This window comes from Silene latifolia, chromosome X (assembly GCF_048544455.1).
Source record: "Silene latifolia isolate original U9 population chromosome X, ASM4854445v1, whole genome shotgun sequence".
In the NCBI taxonomy this organism is placed as follows: domain Eukaryota; kingdom Viridiplantae; phylum Streptophyta; class Magnoliopsida; order Caryophyllales; family Caryophyllaceae; genus Silene; species Silene latifolia.
The window spans coordinates 91,120,952-91,144,074 of record NC_133537.1 but is presented as its reverse complement, the minus strand read 5'-3'; the positions used below and the strand labels follow the sequence as shown (position 1 = coordinate 91,144,074).

Here is a 23,123-nt window from a genome sequence, read left to right as displayed (position 1 = left end):
GAAATTTAAAATTCGCTATTTCCTTCAAAAAATTCAAACAAACGGCGATTAAAACCGCCACTTCAAATTCAAAAAACGAGTAGTGAAGATTCAAAGTTCACTATTCCTTCAAAATGTCAACATGGGGGCTTCCTCGCGGGACCCGCTTATTTCAACAACATTGATAGTGAATTTCAAAATTCACCATTTCCACGGCGGCATCATGAGTCCGCTACTTTCAAAACAAGCCCATCCGACGCGGCTATTCTCAAGTTCGATCAACCGACTGCACCAAGGATGACGAGCCATACTACGCATCGCGGCTGGCGAGCCCTCCTCATATACGCACCATGGATGGCGAGCCTTACTGCGCATCGCAGCTGGCGTGCCCTCCTCATATACGCACCATGGATGGCGAGCTTTACTACGCATCGCGGCTGGCGAGCCCTCCTCATATACGCACCATGGCTGGCGAGCCTTACAACGCATCGCGGCTGGCGAGCCCTCCTCATATACGCCCCATGGCTGGCGAGCCTTACAACGCATCGTGGCTGGCGAGCCCTCCTCATATACGCCCCATGGCTGGCGAGCCTTACAACGCCCCGTGGCTGGCGAGCCCTCCTCATATACGCCCCATGGTTGGCGAGCCTGACAACGCACCGCGGCTGGCAAGCCCTCCTCATATACGCACGTAGCTGGCGAGCCTTTGTCCGCAAACAATTCAAGGACGTATCCCGAAGATGCCTCAGGTACGACTCCTTATCACAGCTGGCGAGCCTTTGTCCGCAAACGCGCAAGGATATATCTGAAGATGCCTCAGGTATGACTCCTTCTTATGGCTGGCGAGCCTTTGTACATAGTCTAACGAACTTTAAACGACCCGCACGGACATTCGACAGACTCTAAACTGTTCCCGATGACAGGTCATTGGCTCGTACCCTCGAGTCGCCTTGGCGTCGCCCTTCCCGACGGCAGGTCCTTGGCCTGAATCCTTTCGAGCCGCCTCGACGTCGTTTGGGTCTCCAGGTTGTAATCTTCGATTGACACAGGGGCTCTACTGACTTTCGCCCTGTCCAAGCCTCGGTCAAAGTGGGGGCTCAGAGATACTCGATATCTGCTGAGACTCCAACAAACACCCGATGATTATCGGACTACAACATGTTTGGAATCGCGGCGTTTGATCGACAGTTTGTGTACAACTTTACGTCGGAAAACTTAAAACGATTTCGAAAATAAAACATTTCAAAATATTTCAAAAGTACCTGGAGTGTTTAATGCACGACGACGAGGTCGCAATGACACTAAATAGAGTCAAAACTGACACCGGGAAAAAAAACGATTCAAAAATTCAAATGCCGACTCCAACAACGAGTCAAACCAAGTCAACCACAAAAAACAAACCATTTCAAACCTTCTATACTAAGATTTCCCGGATTCATGAATGATCAAGTACCAAACATGTTACTACAAATCCTAGGATAGAACAAATCATGATTGCACTTGTGTGAAAGTGACAGGACAACTCGAAGACCCGCGACGTGGCTCGCGCCTCTTTGAGCAGCCTAGGTGGCCACGTCGCTCAAAACTCACACATCCACTCATTTTCCTATAAATACCCCTCAAATGCCCCCATTTGAGAACTTACGCGAGTGTTCGCCCGCTCTTTTCTCCCATAAAATTCTCGACTCGTCTTCTTAAGTCACAATCCGATGCGTATTTACGACCTACCGATCGTAAATACAAGCCTTACACATTGTTTGGTACCGTCATCGTGCATTAAATCACTTGACCGACTATTTCGATCACTACACCGTCACTAATCTTAATAAAACACTCATTTTACTTACCAAAACGGTTTTAAACCGAGTCTTTTCCGACCAAATGAGTTGTTACACTTACGTCGGTTTCTCGCCATAACCAAACATGTAAGTATGAGGGTATAAAAATCCTTCTTTTATCATGTCTTTGCTTGTTTTATGACCATAACATGCTAAAACATGCATAACACGATCCAAAACATAGGATAGACGAGCCAAAACTGAGTTTTGGCCTGAGGCAGAAGCCCTTTGTTCTGCAAAGAAGCCCGCGCCTTAATGGGGTGCCCAGGTCAGAACTCAACCGTGTTTGTTCTCGTCCTTCCTCATTAATCTATTTTCATATTTGTAATCGGTTTTTACTATTTCGAATGTTTTCAAACCCTTTTATTTATTTTTACAAATTTTAACCATAAAACATTTTTCACCCTTGGTTCTTAATACCATGATGATTTAATACCTTTCCAGCATTAGTCTAGGACGATCCCGACTCCGGTCAACCCGGATATAGGACGGATCAGATGACTATTTGCTCATTCAAAAATCACATTTGCAAAATACCTTACTAAGACAAATTGATCGCGTTATGCACCATAAACCTAATACGGTAAATGGATGTTTAATTTCCGTCTTGCATGCAAATCAACCATAAATCCAACTCGACATCTTATACTTGATACTTGGATTAAATCAACCGACTTAGAAAGCTCTCACATGTTAGGTTTAAATTATTGGATGCGCATTCATGAATTTAAACCGTATTATCAACTTTTGCATTCAACCAACCAAGATCGATCAGTAGAGGCCGCTACCGCGGGCGGGATTAGGTGTCTGATTAAAGGGCTTCCCAATACGTACCTTCACCTCTTACTCAGAAACATTGGATAGTGGACGACCTTATCCAGGGCGTACGAGAGTCATTCTAGAGATATGATGCTAAAGAGGGACGATTCCTTATCTTTAGTACCTATGTCAAACCCTGCTTTGTGCTTCGTTTGACCGAGGTGTAAAGTGGATTCAAACGGGTTAAAAGCATCCTACAAATGCTTGGTGGCGACTCCGAACATCTCTAATCATTTCGAGACTCTTACCGAGACGAAACCGACCGATCTAAAACGATCCGGTCGAAAGCATTTTTACGCCGCCGAGCGTGTCTTTCAAAAGACCGCTGCACGTCCGCAGATCGACTGGGCTTGAAGGTGGGCCGATGTCCACAGGCAGCAGTCTTTTCTAAGATTGGTTTGAGGTCGGGTTACCATCAGGTGAAGATTCGGGATGAGGACATACCGAAGACAGCTTTTACATCGAGGTATGATCACTATGAGTATGTTGTGATGCCGTTTGGGTTATCTAATGCACCTCCAATGTTTATGAATTTGATGAACCGGGTCTTCAGTCAGTTTTTGGATCGGTTTGTGGTGGTCTTCATCGATGATATATTAGTCTATTCTAAGACTAAGGAGGAGCATAAGGAGCACTTGAGGTTAGTGTTGCAGACTTTGCGTGACAATCAGCTATATGCAAACTTGTTAAAGTGTGAGTTCTGGCTCGAGGAGGTTGCCTTTTTGGGGCATGTGATTTCAAAGAAGGGTGTAACTGTGGATCCGGCAAAGATAGAGGCAGTCACTCAGTGGGAAGCACCGAAGAATGTGGCAGAGATCAGGAGTTTCTTTGGTTTGGCAGGGTACAACCATCGGTTTGTGAAAGACTTTTCCAAGATAGCCAGACCTATGACAGCGTTGATGAGGAAAGAGAACAAGTTTCGTTCGGATGAAAGTTGTGAGACGGCGTTCCAAACATTAAAGGAGCGTTTGACCACAGCTCCAGTCTTAGCATTACCTGAAGGGTAAGAGAACATTGAGGTATATACAGAAGCTTCAGAGAAAGGTTTGGGATGTGTGTTGATACAGAACGGGAAAGTAATTGTCTATGCTTCTAGGCAATTGAAGCCTTATAAGGAGAACTATCCGACAAATGATCTGGAGTTGGGTGCAGTTGTGTTTGGTCTCAAGATTTGGAGGCACTATCTTTATGGGGCGACCTTTAAGGTATTTTCAGATCACAAGAGTCTCAAGTACATCTTCACTCAAAAGGAGCTGAACATGAGACAGAGGAGGTGGATGGAGCTGATAGGGGACTATGACATGGATATTATATACCATGAAGGGAAGGAAGAGTGTGCATTCTCTATTCACATCTATGTCCTTGATGAGGTTGAGAGATGAGGTGGGGAAGATGGGGATACATATGATACAGAAAGGGGATGCTAGAGGGGACTTGACAGTGGAGCCAGATCTTTATGATGACATTCGCAGGAAACAGGCTTTGGATCCTGAGATAGAGGAGTGGAGTGCTGGAGTAGAGAAAGGGACAGTGTCTCGATTTTCTATTCATACAGATGGCAGTGTGAGATTTGATGGCAGGTGGTGTGTTCCTAATGATGAGGAATTGAAGAAGGTGATCATGACAGAGGTTCATTGCACACCATATTTCGTAGATCCAGGCAGTGATAAGTTGTATAAAGATTTGAAGAAGACTTTCTGGTGGCGTGGGATGAAGAAGGAAACAGCTTAGTTTGTGGCTCGAAGTTTGACATGTCAGAGGGTTAAGGGAGAGCAATGACGACCACAAGGTAAGATTCAATCTCTTGAGGTGCCTAAGTAGAAATGGGAGTCTATCTCTATGGATTTTATAGTGGGTTTGTCGAGGAGTCAACAGGGTAACAACATGATATGGGTAATAGTTGATCGTTTGACCAAGTCAGCTCACTTTGTCCCGATGAAAGATACTTGGACCAAGATACAGTTAGCTTTGACATATAGGAAGCATGTGGTTCGTTTGTATGAGGTTCCTAAGGATATAGTGTCAGATAGGGATGCGAGGTTCATATCACGGTTTTGGAGAGAGTTGCAGAAGTTGATGGGAACTACTTTGAAGATGAGTACTGCTTTTCATCCTCCAACAAATGGACAGACAGAGAGGACCATCAAGACTTTGGAGGGTATGCTGCGAGCTTGTGTGATGGAGTTTGGTGGTAGCTGGGAGGATAGATTGGATCTTATTGAGTTTTGTTATAACAACAACTATCACACGAGTATTGGGATGGCACCGTTTGAGGTTTTGTATGGGAGGAGATGTAGGAGTCCGATTTTCTGGGATGATAGAGCTGAGGCAGTGGTTTTAGGACCACAGATGGTACAGGAGATGATAGAACAGGTTCAGCTGATCAGGCAAAAGATGAAAGCGGCCCAGGATCGACAAAAGAGTTATGCAGACTTACACCGTCGTGACATAAAGTTTCAGGTTGGGGACAAGGTTCTTTTTAAAGTGTCTCCTATGCATGGGGTCACGAGGTTTGGTAAGAAAGGGAAGCTGGGCCAGAAGTTTATCGGACAATATGAGATTTTGGATCGCGTGGGTGAGGTTGCTTACTGGTTAGCGTTGCCAGCAGCTTTGGATAGAGTGCATAATGTGTTTTATGTGTCTCAGTTACGGAAGTATGTGAGCGATCCTTCACATGTGTTAGAGGTGGAGAACATAGAGTTGGATGAGTCCTTGTCTTATCTTGAGGTGCCAAAACAGATTTTTGATTGCAAGGTTCGGAAAATTAGGAATGGGGAAACAGTGTTGCTTAAGGTTCTTTGGTCTAACCATGAGGTTGAGGAAGCTACTTGGCAGGTGGAAGAGTCTATGAGGGAGCGGTATCCGTCTCTTTTTAATCAGGTATGTGTGGTTACGGGGCCGTAACCATGTTTGTTTTAGAGGGGCTAAGAGATGGTCGCATAAAGTTTTAGTGTGGTTTTATGTTAGTTTTGGTATAGTTAGTAGTTGCTTTGAGTCGGTTGAGTTTTGGTTAGGAGTTTTTTTTTTGAGTTTTGGTTATGTTGTTGTGTCGGAGTTGAGATAGTATGTTTTGTTTTTGTGTATGGGTTGAACTTCGGGGACGAAGTTCTTTTTAAGGAGGGAAGGCTGTAATACTACAGTTTTCTATGTCTATGGGTACTCTATCAAGTGGGGCTTACTCTGTCGAGTAATTATGTTTTTACGCAAAACAGTAGTCTGGCTGATGGGTACTCGATCGAGTACGTGTGACACTCGATCGAGTAAGTCACTTACTCGATCGAGTAAGTCGGTCTTACGGGTTATTTTAGCCGGTTTTTGTTAATAACGCGTGGTTAGTATAAAAGGTTTTCGTCATTCTCTTTAATCACTTTTTCACCTTTCTAAGATCTGTCAAAAGAAAAGAAGTTACGTAGTTCGCTTTGATCCCGTTATTGGCAAATTCCAAGGCTAGGATCGTCGGATTGTCTTGTTCTTCACGTCGTTGAGTTCATCGTGTCGAGGGTATGCTTCTTGTATAATTTTTATAATGTTTTAATAAGTTTGTTTAAAACCCTAATTGGGTAGATTTGGGGGTTTTGGGAGGATTATATTGATTAGGTGATAATTGTATGTATATGTGTTATAGGAGGAGGATTCGTAGAGGAACATTACTGATTAGCTGCTGTGACGGTCTTGTGATTGCTATTCCAGGTAGGGTATCCCTACTCAGTATTGTTTACATGGCATTGTTGATGATTAATCGTTGTTGTTGATTTATATCATATCGGATTTGGATTTGGTGATTGTTGATTGTATAATGTGGTTGTTGTATAATTGTCTGTGGTTTGCGAGGTGCATCCTCGACTCAGTGGAGTCACTTGCGGGAGTGGCTTCACGCCCTTGATTCGTCTTCTGTGGAACCCGCCACAAAAGGGATGTGCACATTTAGGAACTTGGGTTATCGCTCGGATGAGATGAGTGGGGCTTAGGTGGGAACGGCTGCGGTCCCCCACTGGCGGTGTGGAATACTTGTTGCGATGAGTATTTTGGTAGGACTACACACTTTAGTGTGTAGTCAGGTGTGTGGATTTATGATGGAGATTGGTTGATTGGCTTGGATTGTATATTGTTTCAGCTGTATTGTTTTGTGTAATCAGTACTGACCCCGTTTAAATGTTTTGAAAACTATGGTGATCCATTCGGGGATGGTGAGTAGTTATTGAGCGGGTATGAGATGGCTTGCACCAGGGATAGCTGGGATGGAGTCATCACATGAGTCACTAGAGTCTTCCGCTGTGTCATGAACTTTGTTTACTTTAAGTCGTTTTGTTTTGGAACATTTGTATTTGTTTTACAGTTTTGGTTTTGGATTGTAATCCGTTTAACTCAGTTACTTAATTAAGTATGTTTCTTTATTGTCTATTTGATATACATTGCCTCAGGTAACCGAGATGGTAGCATTCCCATGCCTTAAGAGGTCCTAGTAAGGCACTTGGAGTATGGGGGTGTTACAAAAGATCTCAAATATTAAGAAAATACTATACAAGAACAATTCCCTTACATATCTTATATGTAATGTATATTCATTGACTTAGATGGAATCAATTTTTAAATTGTGTACCTAGATAATTTCGAGCGTATAATATAGCGAGATCTGCATGACTCCTCATAGACAGAACCATATCAAAATGGGGCTCTTCTTATCTTATAAGACATAACATTCCACAATCATTAAGAAAAAGACCACTATCAAAATGAAATTAGTATGATACTTCTCATTTGGGACGAACCCGCACATGTATATCTTTGTGACATTCCCAAAATACCACATACCAATTTTAGTTAGTGATGTCCTTTAAGAAAAACAATTTTTCTCTAATATTCTTACTGTGAAACTTAGATTGTCTTCTTAAGACTAGTAGTGAAACAATTTCATTACTATTATGATGATCATAAACATTTGGTTCAAGTTTCCCCATCTCGATCAAATCGAGCGATGCTGATTGTCTTCCTAAGTTGACCTTTACTTCAGTCCGAGTTTATTTCAAGTAAACCTTTTAAAAAGTCAGACTAATGTTCATCGTATGAACATATGCATAATTACGAAAAATAGTAATTATAATGAAGTATTAGAATCTCATTCCTTAACAACATCACTTAATTAATCCACACATATCTGAATATGTGTGACCAAACTAGTCGGTTGCCCTCTTAACAAGTTAGAGGCAAGTTACACTTTTTCCACCATTTAAACAAAATCCACTTGCCGTACTTTATCCAAATCAACAAGGCCTAGAGTTCCATTATCATGGAACTTCTTTGAATGTTTCTTGTTTCTTGCCTCATAAGACAATGTTGTAAGCGCGTGAAACTCGAGTCATAAGACTTGAACCTTTTTTTTGTATTTCATGTCATAGATGAGATTGAACAAAACTAAAATTGTCTTAACAAGAAAGAGAACAATAATTGTTCTTTCTAAAATATTAATTCAATTTATGTCCAAACATGAAAGAATTAACATTTTTCTAACGACAAATGTAAGAATAACTATAATTCAAATAAATCTAGTTTTGAACAATACAACTTTCAAATAAATAACTTCTACGCATAATGCATTTCTTCATTATATACGTAGATCTATTTCATTCTTTACCATTATCCTACTCCACATGGCATTACATTCACAATATAAATACCATCTTTGGTATCTTTTACCTTATAGTAGAATATTCGTAGTAACTTCTACTTCTAGAACATGCATACTTCATTTAGAAGTCATACATCAATAGCTTTCATAGATCTTCGAGACATTTCTAAAAGCTATCTTTCCAATGCTATCTGTCATTACAATAATGAAGTTAATCACTAGATGATTTCCATAGATGTTTAGACATTGATCTTCAGGTTGGACTTGACAACGATTGTCCATTGCACCATTACCAGTGTCTAAACTCATATCTCAAAGTCTCTTTACTGATGAACTCAAAGAACATTAGTTTTTTATTCTTCTTGTTATGAAATTTAATTGTCACTAAGTGAGAAATCTGCTTAAGTTACATGCATCATTCACAATGAATTGAATATAACTTAAGGTAGAACTGAAACAATTTCAATTATCAACCTTTGATGAGAAGGTTATCCAATTAATCCAAATTATCAATATAATTATGTCATAACAATGACAAGTGGACTAAGTGGATCATTCCACATATTTTTCTTACTAAGCGGGAACAATTCCATTATTTTAAACAATTGACGCATAGGGTACGAATAGTCATCTTTATGACTTTCGGTATATAGTATAGACTATACACTAGCATTAAGTATGGTTTGATAAAATTTCTTTTGAAGACAAACCTCACTTTGCCTAATTGAGAACAATTCTCAATGAAACCAATCTATGAATTTGAACGATTCAAACTCACTTGAAAAACATGACAACAATAATAAATTACAACTATCAACATATGCAAAACTAAATCGATATATTAATACACTGTGATTATCTTAACCAATTTAAGACACAGAATTTGTACGGCATTCTTAAACAATTTTAAGATTCACTACACACACAACCCTCATGTGTGTATAGTATCCTAGAAACCCCACTCATATATAACTTGAGTGAGCTTTGGCTCATCGCCCAAATTACACATATCAAGGTAGACATCATATGTCAATCGCGCCAAATGCGACTCCTAGTCGTCAGGTAACATTTTATGTGACTTGACTATTTGCCCCAAAGTCGAAAGCTGTTTTGATGACCTTGTTAAGTGAACCAAATCTCACATGTGGGTAACTGTTACCCACTTGTTCACCTTATATAGAAGGAGTACTCTACTTTGGCAGACAATACTTCCAACGATATAAGTATTTTACAGTCATTAATTTGGAAGGGCATTACTTAATATTTTAATTGAGGGAATATTGAGTCATACATGACACAGATCCTAAACATGGCGCTAGTTCTCTTCGGAAAAGGGTATGAGGGAACCTAGCCGTTCTAATCAACACATCAGGCTTCAATTAATATTTAAACATCATATGTAAAAACTAATATACAAACATTTGTAAATTAGAACAAGTCAAGTTAAGAACCCAAAAACGATTCATAATCATCTACAATCACTACTACAAAAATGATCAAAGAGAACGGTTGGTAACCGTTCTTATACGAAGTTTGGACCGTCCTGTGGCCAAGCGTTCTCTTTGATCTAAGAGAACGGATGAAATCAAGTCAACCCGGTCTCTTTGTAACAACAATCAGAGCGGTCGCCTTTTAGAACCGTTCTCCTTGATATATCAAAGAGAACGGTTGCATATAAGAACCAGTCTCTTTGATAAGGCAGTTCTATTTGTTAGAGTTTTAGATTTTTTGGCGCCTTACTTCTACCTTTTCAAAGAGAACAGTTGTGATCGTACTAACCGTTCTCTTTGATCATGTTATTTTTTTTTAAATATTTCTATTTTTATCGTAACCCTACACGATTGAATCGTATTGCTCATAAGAATTAAACCTATTACAATTCAGAAACTCCGGCAATTTTTACACAAGAAAAACCTTTCGATTTAATTTGAACCATTAGAACAAATTCTATTGAAACAAAATACAAAATCGTATAATGTTGTTAAGAGCCTACAAATATCGAAGATACGCTACCATGTACGAAACATAAATAAACATCCTTCAATCCTCATCACTTAGTCGCATCATAGTGCAAATAAATCGAACTTCAAAAAATTGTAATCATCATCTGCAGAAAAATGAAGCTTGCATTAGTTTCTATAGCAGGACTCTCGTGAATATTTGATACCGTGTACATAATTAAAATGGCAAGCATGATTTACTATTTTTTCGCCTTTAGTTACTCTTTAGCGGCTCCTCTTAAACACATAGAACACGCCAATATATGGCATATAATTATGATAAATATTTCATTAAAAACTCAATGTAGTAGCAGTTCTAAATTAGCCAAAATTATGATAAGCAAATCAAATAATTACAAGCTAATCATGAGAGTAAACATAGGATGAAAACCAATTACCTGATGACCCTCCTAACAAGAACTCTTGACAAGAATATACCAATGAAATCAAATCTAAACTCAACCCTTATCTTATTTTCTAACAAATTTTTAAGTAGGCTATAAAAAATCAGTTTTAAGACAATGAATGGTTTCTTAAGGATTAAAATTTCAGGGTTAAGAATCGTCAAGACATCATTACCAACAATCCTAATTATCAGTTCTAAAGTCAACGCATATCGTAATCAAAGACATAATTTTAGTGAGCTAGTGTAAGCAAAAGGAATGCAACCAAATACAGGTTAAGACCAAATGCATAAAGTAGATGTAAAAGGACATGGCAAAATGTAAAAACATAAATAATCAATCATAGGTTTCAATGTCAAAATTGCAAACTAGCCAAATGAATTTTCTCAGTTACTGCCTTATAGGTCGCCTCAACATGTACAAACAACTATTGAGAAAATATAACCCTTCGTAAAAGAGAAGACACATACTTGCACAAGAACCACAAATATAACCACCACCAACAAATCAGCATCACTATTAGCATCATTATATTACCTGGGTGAGCTTAAGCAAGGGACAATAGGCTTATTACTACCAACCAAAAGCTCACAAAACCAATTGCCAAATTGGGAAGACTTGCCATTGGGAAGTTCTTTTAATGCAACAACTTCGAGCTGGATAAAGATTCAATTCCATAGCTGATTCCCTGTGTGAAAACGTCGTCATCGATAAAACTCTCACTCCACAATGTTATATACTTGGCAAAATAGCAGCAAAATAAGTTCTACTAACTACTAAACACCTGCCTACATAAATCATAAAATTCCATCAATATTTCATATATTATATGACAACTAGCTCAGATTTAATGGCTATATAGCATAGACAATTTTAGCTTAAGGAATGATAAACGAAAGAAAGTATGAAGGTGCGTGACTAAAGAAATTATCATTTGAAAATAGAAAAAGAATATTATTATTGTGAGTTGAAAAGAGTAATTACCAAAAAAAAAAGATATGGTCGCAAGGTGTAGCAGTAGGGTGTTATAAGATCACTTAGGCGAGTGCCCTTGTTCTTTTGACCTGAAAATAGAAAACATAGATACAGAGAGGTAAAATAGAATAAACTAATTAAAAGAAACTCAATCAAATATGAACTTCTGATATAAATTGAGACCAAATATTACCAATTTCAGGAACAATACTGACATTTACCTGAGTATATTTGGACATTTGAGTATCCTTTTCAGTTTTCACTGCAATGGAGCATAATGAATAAAAAGGTAGAATGTCTAGCTCCCTTAGCTTTCTTATTCTTTGTCGGGAAACAAAAAGCTCTGCAGAGAGGAACTTCTTCGATGTCCAAACAACAAACCACCATGAAAAATATAGGAAAATTCACTTTGGCACATCATATTAGTAACACCTGATAAGTGGATTTATATTCTAGCTCAAAGAATTAATGAATTACTAGTAGGCGACAGGCATAGCAATACCTGAAAATAATTATGTGTTTAGGTTTACGGCCCTTGCTCATCATAAAGAAGTCCTTTAGCAGCTCACTGAAAAATAGAGAATTCTTTAAAAACATCGCAGTATAATCGAATATACCTGATTTGGGTATGATAAAGCTCCAACAAAAATAAAATGTAGACTATACAATGCGATGTACAGGCAATGATATCAATGCATTAACTAGTTACCTCATGCTACCATCGTCTTTTCCATTCTCCAATGGTTTGAACAATGAATCTATAATCTCAGTTCTTGGAGATTGAGTCCTAAGAGAGACTCTATATATTGAAATGAGTGGCCATGATAAAGAGCCAACAACCTGTTAATTTTAGAAAAGCAGGAAAAGAGGTGTGATCAGGACTAATTTTTGATAGTACACAAAGGTAGCCAAATTAAGGAAAGGTGAGTTTAGGATGATCATTGAGAGTGTGTCTCCAATTCGATGAACTTAGCAGAAGGCGCACGAGTACTCAACCAAAACCGTAAACAAATAATTGAAAAGATTACAATCGCCAACCACACTTCTCACAGATTATATGGAAATCAAACACAGGCTTTGATTGCCGAAAATCAAATTAGAAAAACTAGTATCCATAACACACAGACATATTAATCAAAACTCAAATCAAGGTAATGAGTATACTCGAATAAAGCAAAATGTTTCCCTAAACTATTTGCGCTTATTATTTTGTGAGGCACGCCAGATTTTGAGCCATCGAGGTAATGTTGTAGCATAATTCTATATACATACATACATACGCCGTACATACCGCTTTCGTATTTTCAGGAAATAGAGTTTTTCTTTTTTAACGGTTATCCTGCATCAAATCTAATGGAACAAAGTGGAACAAAAGATCAAAAACATGACTGTATTATGAAAGGATATTCAGCTCGCTGTCCCCTCATTTTCTAGATCAATACGGTGCTTTAATATAGAAAGTTCTCGGGCAATTGCCTGACGGGACAATACAAGACAATGAGTTAGAATATGGAATAAGCATATGATAAAGGGGCAAGTAGCAGATGCAGCTGGCCAACTATGACAGAATGATTCGTGAACATAACAATCATCGCTACTGGGCACTGGCCAAAGAATTGTGCAGAATATATATGACCAGATTAATGTATCCAAAAGAAACATCTATGATCTACCAATCCAATTTCCATTCTCAATTCTAAAAGATCTTGGAGCATGTGGTAACATAAAGTATGAACGAACAAGACTCCTATATATGAAAAAAAGTAACAGAGGGAGAAAAAAACGGCGAAAAGAAGATAAAAGTTCAACGTTCCTTACTCAGAGTTTTATAGCCAACGAAATAACATATCTAACATTTTCAACAACATTAAGCAACAACAACAAGACAATAGCCTGAAAGAAATCAAGCCCTCTCACCCCTAATCCTCCTAGCCAACTGAATAGCCTTAGGCATAATAGTAACCCTCTTAGCATGAATAAGACAAGTTTGAAGAGAATTAGGTAGTGTATAAAGTGAAAATAAAAGATGAGATGCAACATACAAAATGAGAGGCGATAATACGAGGAAACAAGGAGGCAAGCAGCTTTCCATGAACAATTGGGTGTTGAAATCCTGCAGTTCGAGCGCAATCAGCATCAAAATGGAGAGGATTGAAATCAAGGCTAACCTTGGAGTAATCGAGAAGATCGGGCATTGAGAAAACTGTAGTTTGCTTAAATGTGTCCCCCAATTTAAGGAATTTGGGGTTAATAATTGAGCAGAATTTGAAGGATTTCACAAGCCTTGATGGAAGTGTTGTATGAATGGCAACTGACGAGCGGCGATGAGAAAGAAGTTGTAAGAATGGCCACCGACGTGCGACGAGGGTGGTGGCGGTGGAAAGGGAGTGAGAGGAAAGGGAGGAAAGGACGAGTATGACATATGAGTTGGGATGAAGTGTAAATGGGGGTCTTTTAAGGATTTAATAGAGAACGGTCAAGGATTGGGACCGTGCTCTTTGTTGTATCAAGGAGAACGGTTTTGGATATATAACCGGTCTCTTTTATATATTAAGACGGCTGGTCAAACCTAACCGTTCTCTTTGTTAATGTACGAGAACGGTTTGAGGAAACAACCGTTCTCTATTGGAATCCTATATGCCCGCCAAACTAAAAATAACAAAGAGACCGGTTCCGCTATCAACCGTTCTTAAAGGAGTGTTCTCTTTACCTTAGATTGTAGTAGTGAATTCATAATTGTTTGTTTTTAAACATCTTATGCAAAAACATAATAACATGGGTAAATAATCGTATCATTCAAGGTATATATACAATAAATAATGATATAAACATAAATCAATACAACATTGTAACAATCAATAAATCAAATTGATTAAAACCCAAAACTAAATTATGAAAAATCAAAATCATAATTTTTAATCAAAAACGACTTGAAAGTCTATCAAGACCTCATAATTTGGCTTAAAAACGCCGACACTGCAATGCAGTCCTGTTTAGAATGCCGTTTACACTCGAAAAACAATATTGTAACATCAAAATCCAGCACTCGGAACTGATGAACAATAGCCGTGAACAGTACCCGTGCGTGAACAGTGTTTCGCGAATAATAATTTTTTTTCTCTACTCAAAATTTAAAAACTGATTAAACAATTTAATCACCTAATCAAATTAGGGTTTATTACATATCTAATTTAATTAGATCCAATCAAATTGGAAATTTTAAGACACTCTTAAAATAAGCATCTAACAACAAATTAGGGATTTGTTAAAATCAATTAAATTAGGATTCTTTTAATCGAATTAAAGGAATACATCATAATATCAAATATTACGATACAAGTCAACATCTATTATGATACAATCCTAAATTTGATGTTTAACAACATACAACAATTGCATTAATTAAACTAATTCAATTTAAAAGCTCTAATCTTGTAACTCTAGAACAAAAACATAGATACAACAATTATATCTAAAGGCGCAACCTTTTAATCTAATACTTAACAATACATGTTCGCTCTGATACCACTGAAGGGTTCTGTAACGATTTTCAACAGATTTGAATTACATAATTCCCAAGACCTCATGCATGTTAAGTATTAAGATTAAATAAAAGGGGTGATTAGCAAACTTACTTGGATGCGGAAGAATTCCAATAATATGCTAATAATAAGAAGTATAATAAAACCCAAATCGCAGATCCTTGAATAGTAATATAATCTGTGAGACCGTGTCACAATAACGCCCCAAGTGTTGCGCCTCTACCGGTATCCACACAATGTGAGTATGTATGTTAGTACAAATTTAAGGGCAATTTTCTTCCCTCTTTCTCCCTTGAGATTTTTGGCTTTTGAAAAACTAATCATTAAACATCTCCCCTTATATCTCTATATATAGGGAGTTCAAGGAGAATCCTAGACTATCTAGGATATGGAAAGTCTAATAGAATAATCTTTTATTATTCTTATTACCTTTATAATAATTAATCGATATTAATTATAATTGCCCAAAACTCATCTAGTGTGTGACCCTGTAGGACCGATTAATACTACCCAAATCCTAACTCATTTAGGACTCAGACTACAAGCGGCTCCTAGAAGAACATTGTAGCCACATAGAATTAATCGGTTATACAATATTCCGGACATATGGACACACTAAGTCTTTCACATTTCTCAAACAAAATTGCACTTTGCTCATCCTTATTATCTACACCACAAGTTTACATGCCTGCATCATATGGAGGGATCACAACTAATAAAAATCATCATTATAATATATAGGTATGTCACCCGTCATCCTATGATTCGTTATTCCCTTTGCAGAGTATCCTCATACATGACTAAATTGAACCTTGGGCAAAAGTTCACTCCCCCTCGATGCTTTCACAAATTCTCTCTCGCTAGAGCACTAGCTAACTGATCAGCCATGACATTCTTTTTGCTCACATATGAGCATCATATACATGTATCATAGGACAAATGTCCCTCCACTATTTCATGTTGGATTTACCAACAACAAATAAAATATATTGTACCAATAGGTACACCACTTCCACAATCAAGTGGTATAGAGAGCATACGCATTCAAAAGAGTTATTAACCCAATTCCCATCCTAAAATGAGATAATATTATTGCATGCTTTTTTTTCTCCATAGCTAACTTATTACATCGTCACCTATCAAAATGATAAACCACTGGTAGACATGGATTCTCCAGCTAAAAATACCAATCAGCTTTAGTATAACATTTTATACAAAGTAGCACCTCTCATGTCAAATAAATCGTATCATGAAGTAAATAAATAAAGTTTGTTGAAATACCAACTTCATAAAATATATATGCCAGACCATGTGATACACGCAATAAGTTTTTTCCAGTCCAATAGTACGTTCATGCACACCATAACAGGATACCATTAAATATTTAAATCGAGAATTATAATAATTTGCCTTGAAATTAAACTCGTTGAACATTGATATTTATCCAATGCATATTGGAGTTGAGCCAAAAATTTCTTATTTTAAATCTAATATAATTACATATCCAAACTTGATGGTGTCGCTCTCCATATCAATCATATAAAACTTCTTAAGATCAATCATATAAAGTTTTTTACATATATTTTTTTTCCTCCACGTATATCTTTATCCACAAAGTTTAACAATCAAGATTTACTAACATGATATAAAAGGGCAACATTTATGTATAAATAAAATAATCACAAATACATTACCAAAACGTTCATCATGTGAACCATAGTCCAATCGTCATAAGATTTATTTTATCGGCATTTAAACGCATAACTTTATATTGGTGTAACAATCAAGCTAATGAATACACACACTTTAACTTCAATGTTTTGGTAAATTTCTACCAATTTAGAGTTAAAGTGGTCTTAGTGCCTAATCAATATTATGATTTGTCGTTGACTGTGTTTTGTATGTATGTCTGAACTGTATGTAAACGAAAATAAAGGACACAAGCAATTTTGGTTACGCGGAAAACCCGATATGGAAAACAACCGCGGGGGGAGACGAAATCCCACCAATATTTTCACTATAATTCGGTGTAGAGTACAATATGGACGATATTGCTTTACTGCGGAAGCTAGGGTTCTTTTCTGTATTCTTGGATGATCTTTAGGTCTTACCTTTATGCCCCTTATATAGTGATGCTCTTCCTCCTAGGTTTCTTTGCTTTCTCATCAAGTATTCCTAATTTGGCACAAGATTGGACTTTCCTTATTCTGAATATGGTAAAAGGTAGGATTTCCTTATTTTACCCATGAATATGCGAGTGTCCAAGTCCGGGTCCACCTCTTCAATATACGTTGCTACTGCTATGCCTCCAGGTTACTCTGCCTCCTGTTCTGCTTCCCTGGTTTAGCCCATATCCAGAATTTGGCCTAACAGTTTGGCCCCAATTTTTTGCGAAAATCAACCCTAGGTATTTGCGCGGGAAATTGCAGTGTACCGTTGAATGACTTTCCGCATACTCTTTTCCAATTCACATTTTAAACCCCCCCCCCCCCCAACTACTTTCCCCTATTTAATCTCATCCGTCCCCCTTCTCTCTCTCTCATCAATCATTTCACCTCCTCAAAATCCTCAAAACCTCGATTTCCCAAACCCGTCTCCCGCTCTTCTTCTCGCCGTCAACGCCGCCTTTCCTTCTTGTCTTTCAGGTACTTGTACTTCTCTTCTTTCTTCATTTTACTATGGGAAAAACACGTTTCGTCACTTCCTCTTCCGCCACAATCGATCTCGTCGAGGATGACGTCTTCCCTTCCCGGGGTATCCTCAAAAAACCGCACTTCTGTGACTCCACCTTGACCCAGGGCGACATCCCACGAATCAAAGCACTTTTAGGTCTGCGCAATGATGTGGAGATTCATATCCCTTGTCCTGGTCAGAAAGTTGACGCCTACTATGAAGGGTGGATCTGCTTGTATATGTACCCCTTTATCCTTGGTCTCAAATTTCCCTTTCCTTCCTTGATCCAAGAGTTTATTCGTTTGAACTCCCTTTCCATGGCTCAAATTACTCCATGCGCATGGAGAATTCTTATATCCACTGTCGCTCTTAACAACAGCCTGGCCGCTGACATCGGGCAATCAGATCTGGCCCATAGATTTGAGTGACGGTCACTTGGAAATGGCCAATACACTTTCAGGGCCGTTGAGAAGACTGAAAATTTCCTTCAGTCCGCGGCCAAAAGCAAAGACGACGGCTGGTACGAGGCTTCTTCTACATCAAGCTTGACTCTATTCCTCTGCGTGGGAACTCTCTCTTTGAGCATTGGATCCTGGCTAGGAGTAAGTATGCTTGCATGTCTTTTTACCTGATTTCTTCTGCTACTCACCTTTATTACCTCGTGATTTACTGCAGAACTCAAGAACCCTGAAAAGTCTAAGGACAAGGACACCTTCGTTGCCAAGCTTTTCTCCATCCCTGAAGAACAAAGGACGTTCCCTGCTCTGCTTTCTGGCCTTGACAACTCTGCCGCTGAGGAAACCATGTCTTCTGGTAAGCGCTTGTTTCTGTCTCTTGCTTGTCTCTGCAGCTATTTACTTTGAATACCCATATATGTGCTCTGGCGTTTTTGTAGGAAGCACCCGCCCTACTGCCTCTGAGATCCTGATGCGTCAGGCAAGGAAATGGATTGCTGAATCCACACCCTCACCTACTTCCTCTAAAAGGAGGTCTGCCGCTAGACCTACTCCTGAGCCTATTGAGGCCACTCCCATATCCCGTGCCCCTGGTTCTCCAACCCGTGTTGATGATCAACTGATCCATCTTCCTACTAGCTTTAAGGACGCAGAGCGTGTCAACTACTAGCCCTCATTGGAGCGGCTTTTGACACCAACCTGCACCTAGATGTTTGATGAGAGTGATCCCCAGGAGATGACTGACCTGGCTGCTGAACAATGCTTCCTTGTAAGTCTGCTTTCTGCTGCCTCTGTCTCTTGCTTCCATTATTTCAACTTTCTTTCTGACTGATAGCCTCCTTACATGTCCCAGGTGCTACAATAATCTCTATACCTTCGCAAGATGCTAAAAAGAGCCAAGACTGAAAGCCTGGCGTCTGTGGGGAAGAACAAGGAGCTCACGACCACCTGCGCTAAACTCAGGGAGCAGCTCCATGCAGCCAAGAGGGAGAAGGAGGTAACCAAGGACCAAATTGCCAGGACGCAGGAGGCTAATCGTGTTCTGACCACTAGGGTGACCAAGGTGGAGGCATGTGCTGAAGAGATGGCTGAACTGGATAGAAACGTGGGAGCCTATACCGCCTTCGAAGGGAGGATTGACTGCATCCGGGCTTACACTGAGGGGAGGCACACTTCCTGGAACCTAGAGGAGGAGCAGGCAGAATTTGCCCTGGCCTTCCCCAATGGTATGGACTTGAGCGCCTTGTTCCCTGCTGATGCTGAGGTTTCCAATCTTGAGCCTGAATTTCTTGCCATGTTCCCTGCTGATGCTGAGGTTTCCAATCTTGAGCCTGAATTTCTTGCCATGGATATCTCTGGATCTATCTCTGAGGCAAATGTTGTAGAGGAGATCATGGCAAAGACGGCTGGTGGTGATGCTGCTATGACTCGTGGAGATGATCAGGTACCTACGTCAGAGGAGAGGACAGAGCATGGGGAGCAGGGCAAAGGTCAGGGTGCTGCTGTTGAGAGGATTGACCTCTCTTAAAAGTTTTTAATCATATTTTCTGGGGACTTGGCCCTGTGTGGTGCAAGATTTGTAATTACACTTTTGAACTCCTTTTTTTTTATGTTTGCTGGTGCCTGCTGGTGTGCAGGCTTGAAACTATTGTGGCACCTGCTGTGGGCAGCTGGTGTCCTTATTTTGAATTGCCTTGGGCCTAGTTTTTAGGCCCCTTTTGCTATGTCTTATGATGTTCTTTCTGCGTCTGGGGCTTAGTTCCCACGTTTGATTGTCCAGGAGGCTGACCTGGTTCCAGGTACATAACCTCTGCCCCTGGTGGCAGATGCTTGATAAAATATTTTACCCATGACGTAAAGTATTTTATCAATAAGATAGCTAGTTAAAGCGTACCTCTCATTGTCCTTTCCGGTTAACAAGGAATGTTGTGTTCCTTGTGGTTCCAGCGTTTGTAGTTTCGTGCATGCACCTATGTATATGGCCCCGGGATTTTAGTACCCACATCGTAGCTACGGTTTTGTCTGGGATTAACGGTGAGGAACGGGTGGTCTTAGTATCGCCGTGCCCTGCTACCTCCCATACCGTATGCCCTCCATGTGGCTGACTTGGCAACGTCTCGTATCCCACATGGCAGGGGCTAGACCCTTAAAATTTAACCTGCCTGACAAGTAAGCAACATTAGTACTCATAGCCTTTCTTCCTAGAAGCGTAAAATTCCAAAGTAGTACAAATTACCTGGTGCTATCTCATGGTGTTCCAAGGCAATAGCTAGATCCAGGAAGCTACAGCCTGGACTACTTGGTTTAAAAACGACTCAATTTGTTTTAAAAAATGAAAAAATTAAAAATTACTAAAAGTAAAAACAAACCATAACCTAAAGCATATATAACCCCCACCCCTTTTTTTTGAATTTTTTTTTTTTGCTTCATGGACTGTTGAAAGGTCCTCTGTACACTAAGGTTTCAGCACTTTGTCAAGCAAAGTACTGTTTTAGATGGCGAATGTTCCAGGGTTTGTGCAAGATCTGACCCTGCATGGTCATCAACATGTATGCCCCATTCTTAACAATGCTTTCTACCTGATATGGTCCTTCCCATTTGTAAGCAAACTTGCATGCCTTTCGATTTTTGGTATTCTCAAATACCCTTCTGAGTACCAGGTCCCCTACCGCAAATGTCCTTAAATTGACATTTTTGTTATACGTTCTTGCTATAGATTGCTTGTATGATGCCATGCATATGTAAGCACTTTCCCTTAGCTCGTCAACTGTATCCAGGCTCCTAGCCATTTCGATTTGATTCTGCTCTAGTGTCTGACAGCCATACCTGTGTGTTGGCACCAAAACTTCTGACAGGATCACTGTTTCTGCCCCGAATACCAGGCTAAATGGCGTCTGTCCCGTTGCCACCTTTGGTGTCGTCCTGTTTGACCAGAGTACTAGTGGCAACTCGTCTGTCCACTTACCCCTAGCTCCTCCAGCCGCTTCCTGAGGTTCTCCACAATGATTTTATTGCTGGATTCTGCTTGGCCATTTCTTTGTGGGTAACGAGGAAAGACTTCCTTAGCGTTATGTTCCAACGTGAGTAAAACCCTTCAGTGTTATCAGATATGAGTTGGGATCCATTGTCGCATATGATTTCAGATGGTATCCCAAACCTGTTGATGATGTTATGCTTTATAAAAGAGATCACTTGAGCCTCTTTCACTTCTGTCATTGCTTCAGCTTCAATCCACTTTGAGAAATAGTCAGTCATGACAAGCATCAACACTCTGTTACCTGGAGCCCTGGGTAGCTTTCCCACTATGCCCATCCCCACATCATAAATGGCCACGGGGAGATGATCGGATGCATTGGTTCTGCTGGCTGATGAATTGATGGGGTTGCCTTCTGGCGCGAGTCACAACGCTTGGCGTGGTTTACAGCGTCTACACTCATAGTAGGCCAGAAATACCCCTGCCTTAATATTTTATTAGATAGACTTTGTCCACCTGCATGATTCCCACATTCTCCGCTATGTATATCCTGCAGCACTGTGCTAGCTTCCTCTTTATTTAGACATCTGAGATAGGGTCCTGCCAAAGATCTTCTAAAGAGCACGAATCTGGAGGCCCTCATTCTGAAACTTTGTGCTTCTTTCTTGACTTCTGGGAGTTTCCCATTTCTCAGCCACTCCACATAAGGTGTTCTCTAATCTGAAACCAACTGCTGGTTTCCATCTGAGACCAGGACTCCTGCTCTATTTATGTGTTGCACGTGCGCTGTCTCCCCTGGATGATTTTGCTCCAACTCCTTCTATATAGCTGGAGTTAGCACATGAGTAATTGGTATATTGAAGAGTTCCGCGGGCCGAAAGGTGGCTCCCAACGTGGCTAAAGCGTCTGCTTCCACGTTCTGATCCCTTGGCACCCGAGTAATCTTAAAAGACCAGAACTTCAACTTTTGCTCCGTGGCTACCTTCAAGTAGGTTGTCATCTTTGAATCACACGCCACGTATTCATTGTTCACATGATTTACTGTAAGCAATGAGTCGATGTAAACTCTTAGGTTCCACACCTTGAGCCCTTGCGCCATTTGCATCCCCAGTATAAGTGCGTCATACTCAGCTTCATTATTAGTTGCCTTGAATTCGCACCTGACTGCTTGTACCATCATATCCCCCTTTGGGGACCGGAGGACCAGGCCCACTCCAGCTTCTCGAGCGTTAGAGGCTCCATCTATGTACAGGGTCCAGGTTCCGCTTTCCTGCTCCCCTAGTAATGTTAACATTTCTTTTTCTGCCTCCACATGTGTAGTAGGACAGAAATCTGAAATAAAATATGCCAGTGCCTGGGACTTTATTGCCGTCCTAGGTTCAAATTGTAAATCATAGCCTCTTAGGTGTACTGACCACTTGCTCATTCTTCCAGATAGTTCAGGCTTTCTCATGATCGTTTGTAGTGGATAATTAGTCGTTATACGAATGGTGTGAGATTCAAAGTATGGGCGCAGTTTATATAAAGCAGTGACCAGAGCTAAGACTAACTTCTCGAAAGGTGTGTACCTGCTCTCTGCAGGAAGCAGAGACTTACTGGCATAGTATACTGGATGCTGCATCCCTTCTTGCTCCTTGACCAGAACAACGCTTACCGCTGCTTCTGTATCCGACAGGTAGCACTTGAGTTCTTTGAATGCTTTCTCGTGCTCCTCCGTCCACTCAAACTTCTGGCTCTTTCTCAATATATCATAGAACAGTTTGCACCTATCCGAGGCTCGTGAGATGAATTTACTTAAGGCTGCCACTTTTCCTGCTAGCCGCTGCATGTCCATCGGC

The 23,123-nt window shown here is 39.9% G+C and overlaps 1 protein-coding gene and 1 long non-coding RNA gene across 2 annotated transcripts; both read right to left on the bottom strand.

Moving 5' to 3' along the window:
* Positions 1-11,866: 11,866 nt before the first annotated feature.
* Positions 11,867-12,474, bottom strand: LOC141621490 (uncharacterized). The gene is made up of 3 exons (XR_012532379.1): positions 12,351-12,474; positions 12,144-12,209; positions 11,867-12,000 (listed from the first exon to the last, which is right to left on the bottom strand). It is a non-coding gene; the product is annotated as an uncharacterized LOC141621490 (long non-coding RNA).
* An 8,311-nt stretch (positions 12,475-20,785) lies between these two features.
* On the bottom strand, positions 20,786-21,623 carry LOC141617841 (uncharacterized). The gene is made up of 2 exons (XM_074434978.1): positions 21,403-21,623; positions 20,786-21,137 (listed from the first exon to the last, which is right to left on the bottom strand). Exons 1-2 carry the CDS (start codon positions 21,621-21,623, stop codon positions 20,786-20,788), a joined length of 573 nt encoding a protein of 190 aa, XP_074291079.1.
* Positions 21,624-23,123: the final 1,500 nt, after the last annotated feature.